Raw genomic sequence first — 19308 nt, forward strand, 5'->3', positions numbered from 1 at the left:
GAGCCACTGGGGAAGCCCATAATCCTATAGGCAGGTACCTATAAAAACCTGACTGGTTAGCAGAGTCACCTACTGCTGCTGCTGCTTAGTCACTTCAGTCGTGTCTGACTCTGTGCGACCCCATAGATGGCAGCCCACCAGGCTCCCCCGTCCCTGGGATTCTCCAGGCAAGAACACTGGAGTGGGTTGCCATTTCCTTCTCCAATGCATGAAAGTGAAAAGTGAAAGTGAAGTTGCTCAGTCGTGTCCGACCCTCAGCAGCCCCATGGACTGCAACCTTCCAGGCTCCTCTGTCCATGGGATTTTCCAGGCAAGAGTACTGGAGTGTGGTGCCATTGCCTTCTCTGAGCAGAGTCACCTAGGCAAGCTTTTAAAATCAGATTCTTCAGAGATAGGTCTTAGGAATCTGCATCTTCTTGAAACTCATCTGGTGTCTGGGAATTGCTACTGTTGACTATGGCAAGACATACTGGGGAGGGGCATGTTCTTAATTATTTCAGTTGAATGGGTCATGAGTTTGATCTCTTGCTGTAGGTGTCTGTGGCATCCCTCCGTTTAGTCCCCAGTGGCTTTCTAGAAGAATTGCAGGAGGAGTAGAAGCCTGCCCCCATTGTTGGCCATGGCAGGTGGGTTTGAGGTTTCTCGGCAATCACCTGTGTGGAGGTGCCATCATCAACTCGATTTGGATTCTGACTGCAGCGCATTGTGTGCAATCGTGAGTGAGGCTGATGATATTTTATTAATGAATTTATGTACCATGTTGTTTGCTGAAGCTGAAACTCCAATTCTTTGGCCACCTGATATGAAGAGCCAACTCACTGGAAAAGACTTTGATGCTGGGAAAGACTGAAGGCAAATGGAGAAGGGGGCAGCAGGGAATGAGATGGTTAGGTAGCATCACCAACTCAATAGACATGAATTTGAGCAAACTCTGGGATATAGTGAAGGACTGAGGAGCCTGACTTGGTAACTGAACAACAACAATAATCATGTTGTTTGTTGTTTCAGTCACTAAGTCGTGTCTGACTCTTTTGAGACCTCATGAACCATAGCCTGCCAGGTTGCTCTGTCCAAGGGATTTCCCAGACAAAAATACTAGAGTGGATTGCCATTTCCTTCTTCAGGGGATCTTCCAGACCCAGGGCTCAAACCTGCATTGGCAGGTGGCTTCTTTACCACTGAGTTACCAGGGATGCCTTTTTTGTACCATACCTAGGACATAAATACAATTGTGTAATTCCTAAAACCATGAAGACTGAATCTAAAGCATGAATCTTCCTTTCAGTGTTTCTGACCCATGTCCATCTAGCCTCTTTTTAAACAAGGTCAGTGAAGAAAAGCAAATCAAATATTGAAATTGTTCATCCCATTTACAGGGATCTCTGATTATTATGTTGAGCCCAAGTCTGCTTCTCTATAGCAATAATTTATTAATCTAAATTTACTGCAGTTCCAGAAAACAAGAACTCAATCTCTTTCTGCTGCTGCTGCTGCTGCTAAGTCACTTCAGTCGTGTCCGACTCTGTGTGACCCCATAGACGGAAGCCCACCAGGCTCCCCCGTCCCTGGGATTCTCCAGGCAAGAACACTGGAGTGGGTTGCCATTTCCTTATCCAATGTGTGAAAGTGAAAAGTGAAAGTGAAGTCGTTCAGTCGTGTCCGACTCTTAGCGACCCCACGGACTGCAGCCTACCAGGCTCAACCATCCATGGGATTTTCTAGGCAAGAGTACTGGAGTGGCTTGCCATTGCCTTCTCCCAATCTCTTTCTACTTGCATGTAATTGTCCTTCCAAGACTTGAAGATCCCTCTCACATTGCCCTTAATTCAGTCTTTAAACTGAATACTTACTGTTCTAGTATTTGTAACTCCACAGCCCTCGTCATGCAGTGCACTATACCCTGGATTGATTTAGTGTCATTCCTCTTAAAGTGGGATCATGGCAGTGGAGAACACAGTAGGATAATTCACCACTTTGATCACTGAACTTTCAATGTTTTTAAATTGTAAACTATGCCATGTTGTGAAAAAATATACAAAATATAAATATGTAGTCTAAAGAATGGTCCTACTATTTAGTGTAAGAAGGATCTTTACACTATCAAACCCTCTCAGTGCCCCTCCCAGAGAGGTAAACATTATGCTAAGTTTTGCATTTATAATTCCTTTGCTTTTTGAGGGGTGGTTTTAACATCTATGAATTCCTAAAACCAGTATATTGTCTTGTTTTCCCTGTATTAATGTGAAAGAATTACAGTTTATATTCATTCCTCTGTGATTTGCTTTTATCTTTATAACATATCATATGGATTATCATGTGGATATGTATAACTATAATTAATTCATTTTCAATCCAGACTAATTAAGTTAATCACTTGTAGGCAAGTTCTGGACACTGTATATTTATAAACACCCCAGGATTAACAATAAGATCCTACTGTATAGCACAGAGAACTGTATTCTCTGTTATATATATATCAGTATCCTATGATAAATCATTGTGGAAAGGGGTATTTTTTAAATACATGTATATGTATAACTGAATCACCTTGCTGTACATCAAAAATTAACACAACACTGTAAATAAACTATATTTCTAAATAAATATATGCTCCCCAAATGATTCCAATGTACAGTCAAAGTCCAGAACCATGCCCTGTCCATGAGTCCATCTTGACCCTTTCTTGCTTGTCCCCAGTGAGCCCACCCCTTTTCTCAAACATGCTGTGCTTGTTCCTGCCTCAAGGTCTGTGTAATTGTGCCCTCTGCCATTTGAAACACCAAGTTACACTTAGTTGTCCAGTTTCCTTAGGCTCCTCTTGGCTCTGAGTCTCACAGACCTTGTTTTTAATGGTCCTGATGGTATTTAGGAGTTCTAATCTGGTATTTTGTAGAAGGTACCTCAGTTTGAGTTCATCAGATATTTTTCTCATGGTTTTTCTTGGACTCCACAGGAAATCCACAGAGGTGGCATGTCCTTTTGATCACATCATATGAAAGGTACATGCTACCAGCATGATTTCTCACTGATGATGTTAACCTGGTATTTGCCAGGTGTCTCCAGTGTAAAGTTACATATTCCTCCCATTCTTACCTGTTCTTTGCAAGCAAGTGGCTAAGGGTAGCCCACACTCAAGCAATTGGGCATTAAGCTCTATCATCTTGAGTGCAGAGTTTTCTGCATAAAGTTATTCTGTATGGGAGATTTGCCTCTTCTCTTCCTTTTATTGGGGCTTCCCTAGTAACTCAGTTCGTTAAGAATCCGCCTGCAATGCAGGAGACCCCAGTTCGATTCCTGGGTCGGGAAGATCTGCTGGAGAAGGGATAGGCTACCCACTCCAGTATTCATGGGCTTCCCTGGTGGCTCAGCTGGTAAAGAATCCACCTGCAATGCGGAAGACCTGGGTTTGACCCCTGGGTTGGGAAGATCCCCCTGGAGAAGGGAAAGGCTACCCACTCCAGTATTCTGGCCTGGAGAATCCCATGGAATGTATAGTCTATGGGGTTGCAAAGAGTCGGACTGAGCAACTTTCACTTTCCTTTTACTTATTAAATTGTGTATTAAACCAGTATGGGCTGGAGGACATTTATTTTTTGTAAATACTACATATTTATTTTGTTGCTCGAATTGCCCCAGCTTTGATCCCTGTGAGTTCTTTCAGGGTGAGTATTCCAGTTTTGATCACCGTGAGTTCTTGTCGTTTTAATATGCCACCATCCTTTTGGGACAAAGATGCTCCAAGTTCATCTTACGTATCCCCTCTCAGTCTTAGAAGCAGCCATTTCTCACATAAGCCACATGAGAAGTTAAGATCTGGGTGCTGAGCATCCCAGTTGCTACTAGGGTATTGTTATTGCTTATAGCCCCTCTTAGCTAACAGAGCTAGAAAATGTAAGTAGGCATACTAACTCACTTACATAAACCTATTTTTCTGTCTGTACCTATATTAAGGTAAACATGAAATCATATAGATATTTCCAACTCAACCATATGGTTCATTCTAGTACCCCCCAGCCCTTGGAGAAATTAATTTTATAAGAATTCTATCAAAGTGCATTTTTATGTACATTGGAAAAGCCTCATTCACAGCTGACTAATTAATGAAAATTAAAGTATTGGAGAAACCAGCTATTAGTACTGATGACAGAGGCACAGAAGAAGCTTTGTCACACTCCCTTGTCAAATAGTTTATTCTTGAATTTATGTCATAGACTATGATTCCTTGCAGCAAGATATCAGTTCAGTTCAGTTCAGTTCAGTCGCTCAGTCGTGTCTGACTCCTTGCAACCCCATGAGGGGTCACACCAGGCCTCAATATATACCACACCAAACCATTCTTTACAAAGTGAAATATTCAACTTGATGAGTCAACTGAGATTAATAAACACAGTCAGCTATAAATGTTTGTAAAACATTTAAGTTAACCACAAAAAGATTTGTATGTAATTTTAGTGACCCTTCTTGTTTCCTTTTGCTAAAGTAGTAGTATTGCTTGTTTTTAAAAAGTCAGTTCAAATAAAGTTATCAAGTAAAATCTAAACTACCCTCTCCATTTCTCTAACCCATTCCTCCTCTCTAGAAGTAATCAATACTAAGAATGTTTTAATTATCTGATTTTACATTAATGTTTATGCATATATATTTTATGTAGCGTTTTATAATTTTTACACAAAACATTGTGCCTTATATTGATGTGGAAAAGGTTCTCATTTTTTCTTTAACTTTTATAGTTGTCTAATTTACTTGACTAGAGGAGTATCTTTTTTGAAGTTGGAGCTGTGTATATCTTTACCCCAGAAGCATTTAGGATGCTCGTGTAAAGAATCAGTATGTTCACTCATGCCTTGCCTTTGGGAATCCTTCAGCTGATTCCTTCAAGAACTTGCTTCTCCTTGTCTCATCCTCATCAATCTTATGGACATCCAGAGCTCCAGCCTCCATTGAAGGGGAGTACCCAAATCCATTGGGAAGGCAAGTTTACCACATAGAATGAGCCAGTTGGGGAAATGTACAAAATCTGGGAGCTGAGATAGACATCATTTTTGCTGAAGGTCACCATGTGCCAGGCTGGCTGACATTGCTACAAAAGACGATAAGAACAACTAACAGCAACATTGTACTACATCCCATATGCTACCATCTCTAGCACTGGTTACCCTGAGTATTCAGTTCAGTTCAGTCCCTCAGTCGTGTCTGACTCTTTGCAACCCCATGAATCACAGCACGCCAGGCCTCCGTGTCCACCACCAACTCCCGGAGATCACTCAAACTCACATCCATAGAGTTGGTGATGCCATCCAGCCATCTCATTCTCTGTCGTCCCCTTCTCCTCCTGCCCCCAATCCCTCCCAGCATCAGGGTCTTTTCCAGTAAGTCAACTCTTCGCATGAGGTGGCCAAAGTATTGTAGTTTCAGCTTTAGCACAGTCCTTCCAATGAACACTCAGGACTGATCTCCTTTAGAATGGACTGGTTGGATTTCCTTGCAGTCCAAGATTAGCCCTAAGCAAATACCAGAATTGTCTGGAAGGTTTCTGACTTAAAGTCTGGTGTGGAGCCAGAGAATCTATATTTCTAACAAGTTTTCTATCTTTAGGGAAAACCTGTTATGTTCTCCTTTTGTTGACTCCACACTGTTCTTCATGCTCATGTGGGATTTTAGGTCCTAATGTATAGCACAGGGAACTCTTCTCAGTGTTATGTGGCATCCTGGATAGGAGGGGAATTTGGAGGAGAATGACTGGATTCATGTATATCTGAGTCACTTTGCTGTCCACCTGAAACTCTCACAATAGTCAAAGAAGTTTATCTACTAGTAAAAATGAAAAGTTTAAAAAATAAACAATTTAGAGGAATAAACTCACTTCTCAGTTGTACATTGGAATTTGTCTCAAACCTAAATCAGTGTTTTTTTTTCCAGTTTCAACCACCTTCTTTATTTTCTTAAAAGCTGCCTTTTAAAATATTTATTTATTTGGGCTTCCCAGGTAGTGCTAGTGTTAAAGAACCCACCTACCAATGCAGGAGATGTAAGAGACGTGAGATGTGTGGGTTCCATCCTTGGGTTGGGAAGATCCTCTGGAGGGGTTCCAGTATTCTTGCCTTGAGAATCCCACGGACAGAAGAGCCTGGCGGGCTACAGTCCATGGGATCACAAGAGTCGGACATCACTGAAGCAACTTAGCACACCTGCACGCATTTATGTCTTTATCCATTTAATTTTGGTTGTGCTGGATCGTCCTTGCTGTGTGGGCTTTTCTCTAGTTGTGGCAAGCAGGAGTTAGTTTTCATTGCAGTATGTGGATTTCTCATTGCGGAGGCTTCTCTTGTTCCTGAGCTCAGGCTCAGGGCTCTCAGGCTTCAGTAGCTGTGGCTCCCAGGCTCTGAAGCACAGGCTCAGTAGTTGTGGCACTTGGGCTTAGTTGCTCCATAGCATGTGAGATCTTCTTGGACTACGGATGGAAACCAAGTCCCATGTACCAGAAGGTGGATCATTTGCCACTGAGGCACCAGAGAAGCCCTTTCTAGGGTTAACCAGTTCTTGTTTTTCTCTTTGCAGCTTCTTTCCAAAACTTAGATAAGAGCAGTTGGTTTCCATCCAAGGGAGAGGCAGGGGTATGATTCTAGGGCAGCAGCCTTGGTAACAGCTTTAAGAAATGAGTTTCTTTACTACCAAGTAATGATTTAGAGAGTGACTTTGAAAATAAAGTTGACCCTTCCATTAGAGTGCATGACAGATAATAACAATGATAATGGCTGCCATTATGGAGTCATTACTATCTCCCGTATACTTGCCAGGCACTATACTTGAGTCGGCTCCCTTAGTAAAGGCACACTGAAACACATCAGTGAGTCGGACTCATCATGCAAGGAACTGAAATGAGCATGATTATGATTAGAGAGAAGATGCCTACCTGTATTAAGAAACTTCTTTGACTAAGTGTATTGAAAAAATACTTTCCATAACTTTATTTTTACTGAAGAAACAGTTTTGAAAAATGAAGAATCAGTGACAATATATTTGTGCAACCGAAGGACTCTTTCCTTGGATATTTTTTCAGCTGGAGATCTTGATATGGCAAATTAATGGATGTAGATTCAAATTTTTAATTTTTTTTGAAATATATTAAATGTGTGCAAAACATTAGTACAGTTAGAGGAATTTATACAAAGCAAACAACCATGTAATTAGCACTTAGACCAAGAAAGGAAATGGTGCCAATACCTAGGGGTCCTGCTTATGCCCTCTCCCCTTTAAAAGTAGTCAGCGCCCTATGAAAATTTAAGATATATTCCTGTAATATAGTATTTGAATATTTTTAACAGTAAAGCATAGATCTCATTAGAAATGTCATTTTCTTCATGTATTCCTAATGTCACAATGAAATTAAGCTCTAGGTTTCTTTTTTCCTTCTCAATTTAAAAATAAACTGGTGATATTTGATAAATGCTCCAGAAAACATTTTATGGACAAAAGAAGGGGGCAAGATAGACATTTAGGAACTTGTCCTCAGATAGATCAGAAGGCATGGTGCAGCTTCCCTGGTTACACAAAGATTCTAGACAAGGTAGCGGGTGGCCCATGACTAGACTGAACAGTAGATGTTGGTAGGGCCAGATGGTGTCAGCCAAATGTTGAAAAATGTGTTTTCATGTCAAACTTTTGTTGTTCTTCCTCCAGGAAAAATAATCCACTCTTCTGGACCATTGTTGCTGGAGACCATGACAGAACCTTGAAAGAATCAACTGAGCAGGTGAGAAATGTTTTTAAAGGTCATTCCACCCATTCTCTAGGTCTTCCCTGGTGGCTCAGAGGTTAAAGCGTCTGCCTGCAATGCAGGAGGCCCGGGTTCAATCCCTGGGTCGGGAAGATCCCCTGGAGAAGGAAATGGCAACCCACTCCAGTGCTCTTGCCTAGAGAATCCCATGGACAAAGGAGCCTGGCAGGCTACAGTCCACGGGGTCGCAAAGAGTCGGACATGACTGAGCGACTTCACTTCACTTCCACCTATTCTCTAAATTGTCACATGCCAGGGAATACATTTGGACTTCCGTTGTGGCTCAGCTGGTAAGGAATCCACCTGCAATTCAGGAGACCTGGGTTCGATCCCTGGATTGGGAAGATCCCCTGGAGATGGGAAAGGCTACCCACTCCAGTATTCTGGCCTGGAGAATTCCATGAACTGTATAGTGCACGAGGTTGCAGAGAGTCAGACATGACTGAGCGACTTTCACTTTCAGGGAATACATTTATCTGAAACATGAGATTAGTTATTAATCTCCTAATGCCCTCTTACACTTATCATTTATACCAACATTTAAAGATAGAATTTGAGACCACATTTAATCTGAGAATTAGGGGAAGTCAGTCAGGAAGTGCAAACTGAGGTCCATGTATACAGGTCCACAGAGCCTAATTTTCCCAGGACCACCATTCCTCAGAAAGTGCTTAATGGATTCCTGCAAAGTATTAACAAAGATTTCCCTTTTAAATTTAGTACAAAGTCACCTTCATTGGGTTACGTATGGAAATGCAGAGATTTAGGATTATTTTGGACCAGTATTCAAGGAAGTTGTTTGAATCATTGATTCTGCCTTGTAATTCCTTGCTTGCTTATGATGCAGGTGAGAAGGGCAAAACACATCGTGATGCATGAGGACTTTAACACACTGAGCTATGACTCTGACATCGCTCTGATACAACTGAGCTCTGCCCTAGAATTCAACTCAGCGGTGAGGCCAGTATGTCTTCCACACAGCTTGGAGCCTCTGTTTTCTTCTGAGATTTGTGTTGTGACTGGCTGGGGAAGTGTTAGTAAAGGTAAACCTTTTACTTTTGCATAAACATCACTACTGATTGACAGTTTTGAGACTATGTCATGGAAACAGTATCAAGCAATATCTGCTTTAGCCCTTCCTTCTGAAAGATAAGAAGCATGGTTTATTTAACTATAATAGTTCATCAGAGTAGAGAATGAACTCTTTTATAATTTTTCCATCAGGATGCCTTAATCATAGGTAGGCTAGATCTGTGAAAGGCCAGATAGAAGTATCTTATCCCTTGTAGGCCATGTGGTCTCTGTAACAGCTATTCAAATCTGCCGTTGTACCACAAAGCAGCCTTAGACAATATGTTACAGAATGGGTGTGGCTGTGTTCCAATGGAATTTCTCCATGAAACTGAAATTTTGTGCAATAATCTTGTCACAAAATGTTATCCTTTTTTTTGGATTATCTTTTTAACCATTTAAAAATGTACAAACCATAATTAATTCATGGATTGTAATAAATAGATTTAGAGTTGGTGTTGGGAGCTGGTAGTAGGGGCTGACATGGAATTGGCCTGCTGACTGAAATCTAATGAGGCCTGGGCTAGATTCTATAGTTCTTAAAGCCATAGCGAAATACCAAAAGACCTGAATGAGTTGTTGTTGTCCTGCTTCTTTGCACTGAATAAAATTATTTTCTCTTATATTTTCCTTCTGTCTATATGTCATTTAAACTCTATAAGCTTGTAGATGCAGAAGACAAACTTATGGTTAACAAAGGGGTAAGGGAAGAGAGAGGGATAAATTAGGAGCTTGGGATTAACATGTACATACTACTATATATGAAATAGATAAACAACAATATCCTATTGTATAGCATAGGGAACTATATTCAATATCTTATAGTAATCTGTAATGGAAAAGAATCTGAAAAAGTATATATGTGTGTGTGTGTATGTAAAACTGAATCACTTTGCTATATAGCAGAAACTAACACAGCTATGTAAATTAAATATCATTGCTATTGTTCAGTTGCTAAGTTATTTCTGACTGTATGCAACCACATGGAAAGCAGCACACCAGGCTCCCCTGTCCTCCACTGTCTCTTGGACTTTGCTCAAATTCATACAGATTGAGTCGGTAATGCTCTCTAACCATCTCATCTTCTGCATCCCCCTTATCCTTTTGCCTACAATCTTTCCCAGCATCAGGGTCTTTTCCAATGAGTCAGCTCTTTGTATCAGGTGACCAAAGTATTAGAGCTTAAGCTTCAGCAGCAGTCCTTCCAAAGAATATTCAAGATTGATTTCCTTTAGGATTGACTAGTTTGATCTCTTTGGAGTCAAGTTTAGTTCAGTTCAGTCACTCAGTCATGTCTGACTCTTTGTGACCCCATGAACCGCAGCACACCAGGCCTCCCTGTCCATCACCAACTCCTGGAGTTCACCCAAACTCTTATGCCTTGAGTCGGTGATGCCATCCAACCATCTCATCCTCTGTCGTCCCCTTCCCCTCCTGCCCCCAATCCCTCCCAGCATCAGAGTCTTTTCCAGTGAGTCAACTCTTTGCATGAGGTGGCCAAAGTATTGGAGTTTCAGCTTCGACATCAGTCCTTCCAATGAACACCCAGGACTGGTCTCCTTTAGGATGGACTGGTTGGATCTCCTTGCAGTCCAAGGGACTCTCAAGAGTCTTCTCCAACACCACAGTTCAACAACATCAATTCTTCGGCCCTCAGCTTTCTTCACAGTCCAACTCTCACATTCATACATGACCACAGCCATAGCCTTGACTAGATGGACCTTTGTTGGCAAAGTAATGTCTCTGCTTTTTAATATGCTGTCTCGCTTGGTCATAACTTTTCTTCCAAGGAGTAAGCATCTTTTAATTTCATGGCTGCAATCACCATCTGCAGTGATTTTGGAATCCAAAAAAATAAAGTCTGACACTGTTTCCACTGTTTCCCTGTCTATTTCCCATGAAGTGATGGGACCAGGTGCCATGATCTTAGTTTTTTTGAATGTTGATTTTTAAGCCAGCTTTTTCACTCTTCTCTTTCACCCTCATCGAGGCTCTTTAGTTCCTTATCACTTTCTGCCATTAAAGTGGTGTCATCTGCATATCAGAGATTGTTGATATTTCTCCCAGCAGTCTTGATTCCAGCTTGTGATTCAGCCAGCCTGGCATTTCCCATGATGTACTCTGCATAAAAGTTAAATAAGCAAGGTAACAATATATGGTCTTGTCATACTCCTTACCCAATTTCAAACCAGTCAGTTGTTCCATGAGTGGTTCTAACTATTGTTTCTTGTCCTGCATACAGGTTTTTCAGGTGATAGGTAAGGTGGTTTGGTATTCCCATCTCTTTAAGATATACACAGTTTGCTGTGATCCACATAGTCAGAGGCCTTTTAGCATAGTCAATGAAGCAGAAGTAGATGTTTTTCTGGAATTCCCTTGCTTTATTTGTGATCCAGTGAATGTTGGCAATTTGATCTCTGGTTCCTCTGCCTATTTAAAACCCAGCTTGTACACCTGGAAGTTCTCAGTTCACATGCTGCTGAAGCCTAGCTAGAAGGATGTTGAGCATAACCTTGCTAGCTTATGAAATGAGCGCAACTGTCCGATAGTTTGAACATTCTTTGGCATTGCCCTTCATTGGAATTGGAATAAAAACTGACATTTTCCAGTCTTGTGGCCACTGCTGAGTTTTCCAAATTTGCTGACATATTGAATACAACACTTTAACAGCATCATCTTTTAGGATTTGAAATAGCTTAGCTGGAATTCTGTCACCTCCACTAGTTTTTTTGTTTTGGTTTGGTTTGGTTTTTTTGTAGAAATGCTTCCTAAGGCCCACTTGACTTCACACTCCGGTACGTCCATATGTGGTGAGTATGTAGTGAGTGACCACGCGATCATGGTTATCTGGGTCATTAAGACCTTTTTTTGTATGGTTCTTCTATGTATTCTTGCACGTCTTCTTAATCTCTTCTGCTTCTGTTAGGTCTTTACTGTTTTCTGATCTTTATTATGCCCATCCTTGCATAAAGTGTTCCCTCAATATCTCCAATTTTCATGAAGAAATCTCTAGTGTTTCCCATTCTGTTGTTTTCCTCTACTTCTTTGCATTGTTCATTTAAGAAGGCCTTTTTATCTCTCATTGCTATTCTCTAGAACTCTACTTTCACTTCAGTATATATTTTTCCCTTTCTCCCTTGCCCTTCACTTATCTTCTTTCCTTAAATATTTGTAAAGCTTCCTGAGACAACCATATTGCCTTTTTGTATTTCTTTTTTGAGGGGATGCTTTTGGTCACTGCCTCCTGTACAATGCTATGAACCTCCATCCATAATTCTTTTTTTTTTTTTTGGAATTTTATTTATTTCTTTATTTTTTATTGGAGGCTAATTATTTTACAATATTATATTGGTTGGTTTTGCCATACATTGACATGAATCCGCCCCGGGTGTACATGAGTTCCCCCTCTTTAACCCCCCTCCCACCTCCCTCCTCCCTTTACTCTCTCTCTGGGTCATACCCACACACCAGCCCCGAGCATCCTGTAACATGCATTGACCCTGAACTGGTGATTCGTTTCACATATGATAATATACATGTTTCAATGCCATTCTCCCTCACCCTCTCCCACAGAGTCCCAAAGACTGTTCTATACATCTGTGTCTCTTTTGCTGTCTTGTATACAGGGTTCTCATTTGCATCTTTCTATATTCTGTATATATGTGTTAGTATACTGTATTGGTGTTTTTCTTTCTGGCTTACTTCAGTCTGTATAATAGGCTCCAGTTTCATCCACCTCATTAGAACTGATTCAAATGCATTCTTTTTAATGGCTGAGTAATACTCCATTGTGTATATGTACCAAAGCTTTCTTATCCATTCATCTGCAGATGGACATCTAGGTTGCTTCCATGTCCTGGCTATTATAAACAGTGCTGCAATGAACATTGGAGTACATGTGTCTCTTCCAATTCTGGTTTCCTCGGTGTGTATGCCCAGGAGTGCGATTGCTGGATCATATGGCAGTTCTATTTCCAGTTTTTTGAGGAATCTCCACACTGTTCTCCATAGTGGCTGTACTAGTTTGCACTCCCACCAACAGTGTAAGAGGGTTCCGTTTTCTCCACACCCTCTCCAGCATTTATTGCATGTAGACTTTTGGATAGCAGCCATTCTGACTGGTGTGAAATGGTATCTCATTGTGGTTTTGATTTGCATTTCTCTGATTATGAGGGATGTTGAGCATTTTTTCATGTGTTTGTTAGCCATCTTTATGTCTTCTTTGGAAAAATGTCTGTTTAGTCCTTTGGCCCATTTTTTGATTGGGTCATTTATTTTTCTTGAATTGAGCTGCAGGAGCTGCTTGTATATTTTGGAGATTAATCCTTTATCAGTTGCTTCATTTGCTATTATTTTCTCCCATTCTGAAGGCTGTCTTTTCACCTTACTTATAGTTTCCTTTGCTGTGCAGAAGCTTTGGATTTTAATTAGGTCCCATTTGTTTATTTTTGCTTTTATTTCCAATATTCTGGGAGGTTGGTCTTGGAGGATCCTGCTGTTATTTATGTCAGAGAGTGTTTTGCCTACATTCTCCTCTAGGAGTTTTGTAGAATCTGGTCTTACATTTAGCTCTCTAATCCATTTTGAGTGTATTTTGGTGTATGGTGTTAGGAAGTGTTCTAGTTTCATTCTTTTACAAGTGGCTGACCAGTTTTCCCAGCACCACTTGTTAAAGAGACTGTCTTTTCTCCATTTTATATTCTTGCCTCCTTTGTCAAAGATATGGTGACCATAGGTGCATGGATTTATCTCTGGGCTTTCTATTTTGTTCCATTGATCTATACTTCTATCTTTATGCCAGTACCATACTGTCTTGATGACTGTGGCTTTGTAGTAGAGCCTGAAGTCCGGCAAGTTAATTCCCCCAGTTCCATCCATCCATAATTCTTTATGCACTCTGTCTATCAGATCTAATCCCTTGAAAATCTATTTATCCCCTCCACAGTATAATCAGAAGAGATTTGATTTAGGTAATACCTGAATGGCCTAGTGGTTTTCCCTACTTTTTTAAGTTGGAGCCTGAACTTTGCAAGAAGGAGCTGATGATCTGAGCCACAGTCAGCTCCCAGTCTTATTTTTGCTGACTGTAGAGAGCTTCTCTGTCCTCAGCTGCAAAGAATATAATCAGTCTGATTTCAGTGTTGACCATCTGGTGATGTCCACATGTAGAGTTGTCTCTTGGGTTGTTGGAAAAGGGTGTTTCTATGACCAGCATGTTCTCTTGACAAAATTCTGTTAGCGTTTGTCCTTTTTCATTTTGTACTCCAAGGCCAAACTTGCCTGTTATTCCAGGTATCTCTTGTCTTCCTACTTCTGCATTCTAATCCCCTATGATGAAAAGGACATTTTGTGTGTGTGTGTGTGTTAGTTCTAGAAGGTCTTGTAGGTCTTCACAGAACTTCATGGGTCAATTTCAGTTTCTTTAGCATCAGTGGTTGGGTATAGTCTTAGATTACTGTGATATTGAATGGTTTGCTTTGGAAATTAACCAAGAGCGTTCTATCATTTGGGGATTGTACCCAAACACTACATTTGTGATGCTTCTGTGGGTTGTGAAGGTTACTTTATTTCTTCTACGGGATTCTTGTCCACACTAGTAGATATAATGGTCATCTGAATTAAATTTTCCCATTCCCTTCCATTTTACTTCACTAATTCCTAGGATATTAATGTTCAATCTTGCCATCTCCTGCTAGACCACATTCAGTATACCTTGATTCATGGACCTAACATTTTGGATTCCTGCGCAGTATTCTTTACGGCATCGGCATCTGGTACTTTCACCACCAGACACATCCACAACTGAGAGTTGTTTCCGCTTTAGCCCAGACGCTTCGTTCTTTCTGGAGCTAATAGTGATTGTTCTCAGCTCTTCCCCAGTAGGATATTGGACACCTTCCAACCTGGGAGGCTTATCTTCCAGTGTCATATCTTTTTGACTTTTCATACTGTTCATGGGGTTCTCTAGGCAAGAGTAGTGGAGTGGGTTGCCATTTGTGCAAGCTGCTTCACCACAACAAGGCTATGATTCATGAGAGGGATGTCAAATGTACTTCAAACAGTGGCAAAATCTATGAGCTTGAAGGAGAGGGGAATTAATCCTTGACCCTGTGCAGCATTCATCTTCTCAGTTTACTATGGTACCTGCAGCCAAACTGCCTTTTTCTAAAATCTTTACAACTGCCATTTGAGGAGATTTTTATCCTTCTGTTTTACAGATGAGGGGGCTATGGCCCTGAAAGTTAAGTCATTTGTTAAGATTCCATGGCTAATAAATATCAAAAGGGAATTTAAATCAGTGTGGCTCAGTTGATAAACCTTGAATGGCTTTTTGTTACATTTAGAAAAAATTTCCATCCCAAACTGAATGTTAAGAACGTTGCCGAAATATTTACTTTTGGGTAATAATAATAATAAGTTTTCATTGAGAAAAAAAGAAAAAATCTGACCTCCTAGCCCAGCACTGAAGAATCTGCATGGGACCTCCCCGAACCTCTCCAGCATCCTTTCCTCCTTTGTCCCGTTGCTGGCTGACCTTCAGGCACTGTGTCTTCTTTCTCTCTCAAGCTCTATACTTTGTTTCCTTGGCCTCAGAGCACTCCTATTTCAGTCTTCTCACAGCCTCTTCTCATCACTCCATCCTCAACTCAAATCTTCTCAGACCGTTTTCTTGCAGCAGGACTGTCCTTCACTCTCTTCATTGCCTGGTTTTATCATCTCCTTGCACATAAAGGGACTTAACTTTGTTTTACAGACTCATTTTCTACATCTCACCCCTTATAGCAGGAGCCTCTTGGAGGCAGATCTCTGCTTGATTTACTGCTCTCTCCCCAGGGGTCAATATCTACCTAGCATAGAGGAAACAGTAAATTTTTATGGACTGGATGGCTTAAATGCCCTTGAGTAAATGTGCCTGTTCTTTAATGCCTTCAGCCTTCACCAACTCTGTGACCACCAGGTGATAGAGGTAGTTAAAGTTTTACAAAAGGTGAATTCAGTCTTTCAGTCTCAGAGAGATAACAAGTTCTCTATTTTGAGACATGATAATAAACAGCACTTTTAGGGATGGTCTATGAAAAGAAGATTTTAAATACATTAAATTATTTTTGTATTAGGTTATTTCATTAAAAAAAAAAAAAAAGATATAGAGTCAGACCCAGGCTAGTTCTTAGTTCTGTCCCACAATTGCTGAAAGATCAAATCTTTAGAGTTCTGGCTTTTTCAGGTGTGAAATCAGTGTGACAGCCCACCTCCCAATCTTGTGAGTATTAGTAGCTTGGAGTAAAAAACATAAATATTATACATCATGTGTTAGTTGTTCAGTCATCTCCCACTCTTTGCAATCCCATGGACTATATAGCCCGCTAGGCTCCTCTGTCCATGCTGTCCATGAAATTCTCCAGGTAGTAATACTGGAATAGGTAACCATTCCCTTCTCCAGGGGATTTTCCAGACCCAGGGATTGAAACCAGGTCTTCTGCCTTGCAGGCAGATTCTTTATCATCTAAACCACTAAATGTAAATTAATTTTTAATTATTTTTAATATAATTTTTAAAAATGTTTATTGTTGCCTTACAATGCTTTTTTAGTTTTTGCTGTACTGGAAAGTGAATCAGCTATATGTATACATATTTGTTGTTGTTTAGTCACTAAGTTGTGTCCTACTCTTTGTGATCTCATGAACTGTAGCCCTCCAGAGTCCTCTGTCCATGAGATTTCCCAGGCAAGAATACTGGAGTGGGTTGCCGGTAAGAGGATTTTTTACCACTGAGCCACCAGGGAAGCCCCATATGTATACCTGAATTCCCCCCCTTTTTAAAAATTTTTAAAAAATTGTTTCCAGAAAGTTACAGAACTATCAAATACTAAACTTACCTTTTTTAAATGAGTTATAAATCTAAAGTGATAGAATAAGTCATGCAGAACACATGTTAACATAGGCCTGCCTAAGGGTCAGGTCAGGGAAGAAATTCTTTAGTATTCATCATCAAAGTCATCTTAAATTGGAGTTGGAATTAGGCCCCAGTGATAAAAAAGGAAAAAGAGAAACATGATTTTGGTTTATATTAGGAAATCCTATAAATGTATTATTGTTATATAGTTATATATTTACGTAAAATATTTACAGTTGATCTTTGAACAGTGTGGAGGTTCATTCAAGTATCATTTATAGTCAGACTTCTGTATCTACAATCCGGCATCCATGGGTTCATCCGACCACAAGCTATGTAGTACTGCTATCTGCTATTGAAAACATATCCAAGTATAAGTGGACCTGTACAGCTCAAAGCAATGTTTTTCAAGGATCAACTGTACATGCATAAACATATAGTTATATATATTTATAATATGAATTATGTAACACCAAGTCATATATTACTGAATTTCTCTTTCTGGATTCTTACATGTAGCAATCTTTGAAACACTAAGATTTAAATCAGAATTAAACTAGAAAAAAAGTGCTTTTGGTCTTGTTCTCTTGCCAGTGGATTTTTTTCCCCAAGATGCCACATCTGGAAATAAAGATATTCTGCACAAGACACTGTTTGGATTCAGAATTCTGCATCGACTTAGGCAAAACCGAATGATGGTGTAGAGCAAGCTTGAACTTAAATATATTTCTTTAACATCACCTGTTGTTTACTTCACAATCAAACTCTTTCTCAACCTATTTTTTAGATGGTGGTCTAGCAAGTCGCTTGCAGCAGATTCAAGTGCCTGTGTTAGAAAGAGAGTTCTGCGAACGCACTTACTATTCAGCCCATCCAGGAGGAATCTCAGAGAAGATGATCTGTGCTGGCTTTGCAGCATCTGGAGGGAAAGATGTGGGCCAGGTGAGAGGATCCTGATTTTGCCAAGGAAGACAGGAAGTTGTTATCTGCTGGAGATTCTCCATAGACAAGAAGAATACACTCTCAAAGCCATAGGCAAGTGTGCCCGCAACATCACACCACACCCCTATTCAAAAGCCAGACAGAAGCAGGCATCAGTCAGAGGGCAAGTAGGTATGTAGAGGGGCCCATGAGAAGGTAGGAGAAAGAGCACCATTCAACTGACCTGCTGGTGAGATATGTTCAGATATGCTTAGGGCTTTGGTAAAAGGACAATGAGCAAATAAGGATTCTCAGTTAATGTATCCCATTTGTGATATAAGAATTTTATTGTTTCAAATTATTACTAAATTCCTGTGTACTCACACAAATTTCTACCACAGAATAAAATAAAACGATTATGAGGAAAATGAGAACCTTTGAAAAAATGGTTTTCATATGCAATGGGAAACAAGTCACAAAGCAGTAGTTTAATTTCAGTGATAGAACAGAGGTACAAAGCTACAGAGATGGACTTACAGGTCAGTTGGGCAAGCATGCTGTTGGCGAGTTCAGCATTAAGTAAGAAAAAGACAAGACGGGTGCCAAAGGATTGCAAAATACCAGCTTTAATATCCATGTAGCCAACTGAGAAATGTGACTTACATATGCAACCTAGAAGCATTTCCAACAGGAAGTAGCCCTACCTTTAGCTCCTAGGCTGGATTTGAGGGAAACTGCCTGAAGGAAGGCAGACATATATCTCCAGATTGGTATTTCCTTTCATGCTGGCCTGGAGAGGGAAGAAAGAATGAGTCTTGAACAGTTGTAGCTCTTTGATGGTAAACCCCAGCCCCCACCATCAGGAAACATGAACCAGTGGATATCACCTCTAGAGAGAGAAAACTGGACTATAATCTGGGTAGAAGTCTTTCCATGTAAAAACATGAGAACAAAAGAAAGGAGGTCCTCTCTTAACTGTGTTTATAAATTTATTGCATTTAAGCCTTTTATGATGTCAAGTTCTATACAAATTCTGTTCTATGTTGTATATTGTCCTAATTTGCAATCTCCAGAAGCCAACCCTAAGAGGAGGATTCAATGGCAGTGGTCTGCTTAGAAGTGCAGATATCAGCTGTAGGAATGTGAGGAGGGGGTACAGGGAAGGGGAGGCAGCCAGTCTAGGATGTGTAATTAAGCCAGCTACCACAGTGGGGGGCTGAACTGAATCCTGCAGTGATAAACACATGTAGTACTCCTCCTCCCTTAGGAGTGAGGCAGCTTCCCCAAAGTGATGGCTGGAGGGCTGCAGAGGGGCACTTCTCATATTCTGGCTTACCTCATGGGTGGGGTGGATAGCGCAGGATCCCTGTGGCACAGAGCCAGATTCTGACTGGAAGGTCTGAGGAGTATGAGAAGGGCTTCACACCCTCTGCTAGAGCATATTACTGTTATAGAAATCAAATAGAAAAGTGTTCTGAATTAATGTGTTCTTTCTCCCTTTTTTGAGGGATGGTTTTTCTATTTTGAATCAAGAAAATTACAAATAGCTCTGCTGTCTCTGTCATGTTTAGTAGCATCTGACATTAAAGAAAGACCTTAATCTATCAAGAGATCATAAAAGAACTAGAGAGGGAAACAGATCTATG

At 40.5% G+C, this 19308-nt stretch overlaps 1 protein-coding gene across 1 annotated transcript in view; it reads left to right on the top strand.

Annotated features, from left to right (window-relative positions):
- The window catches only part of OVCH1 (ovochymase 1), a 116351-nt gene that overhangs the window by 23238 nt on the left and 73805 nt on the right, over positions 1–19308 (top strand). The window contains exons 9-12 of the mRNA XM_088836725.1: positions 535–715; positions 7681–7753; positions 8625–8820; positions 17529–17683. Coding sequence (XP_088692851.1) covers positions 535–715; positions 7681–7753; positions 8625–8820; positions 17529–17683 — 605 coding nt within the window. The remainder of the gene's footprint in view (positions 1–534; positions 716–7680; positions 7754–8624; positions 8821–17528; positions 17684–19308) is intronic.

Source organism: Moschus berezovskii, chromosome 6 (assembly GCF_049115385.1).
Source record: "Moschus berezovskii isolate FMDL1 chromosome 6, NW_MosBer_1.0, whole genome shotgun sequence".
Taxonomy (NCBI): domain Eukaryota; kingdom Metazoa; phylum Chordata; class Mammalia; order Artiodactyla; family Moschidae; genus Moschus; species Moschus berezovskii.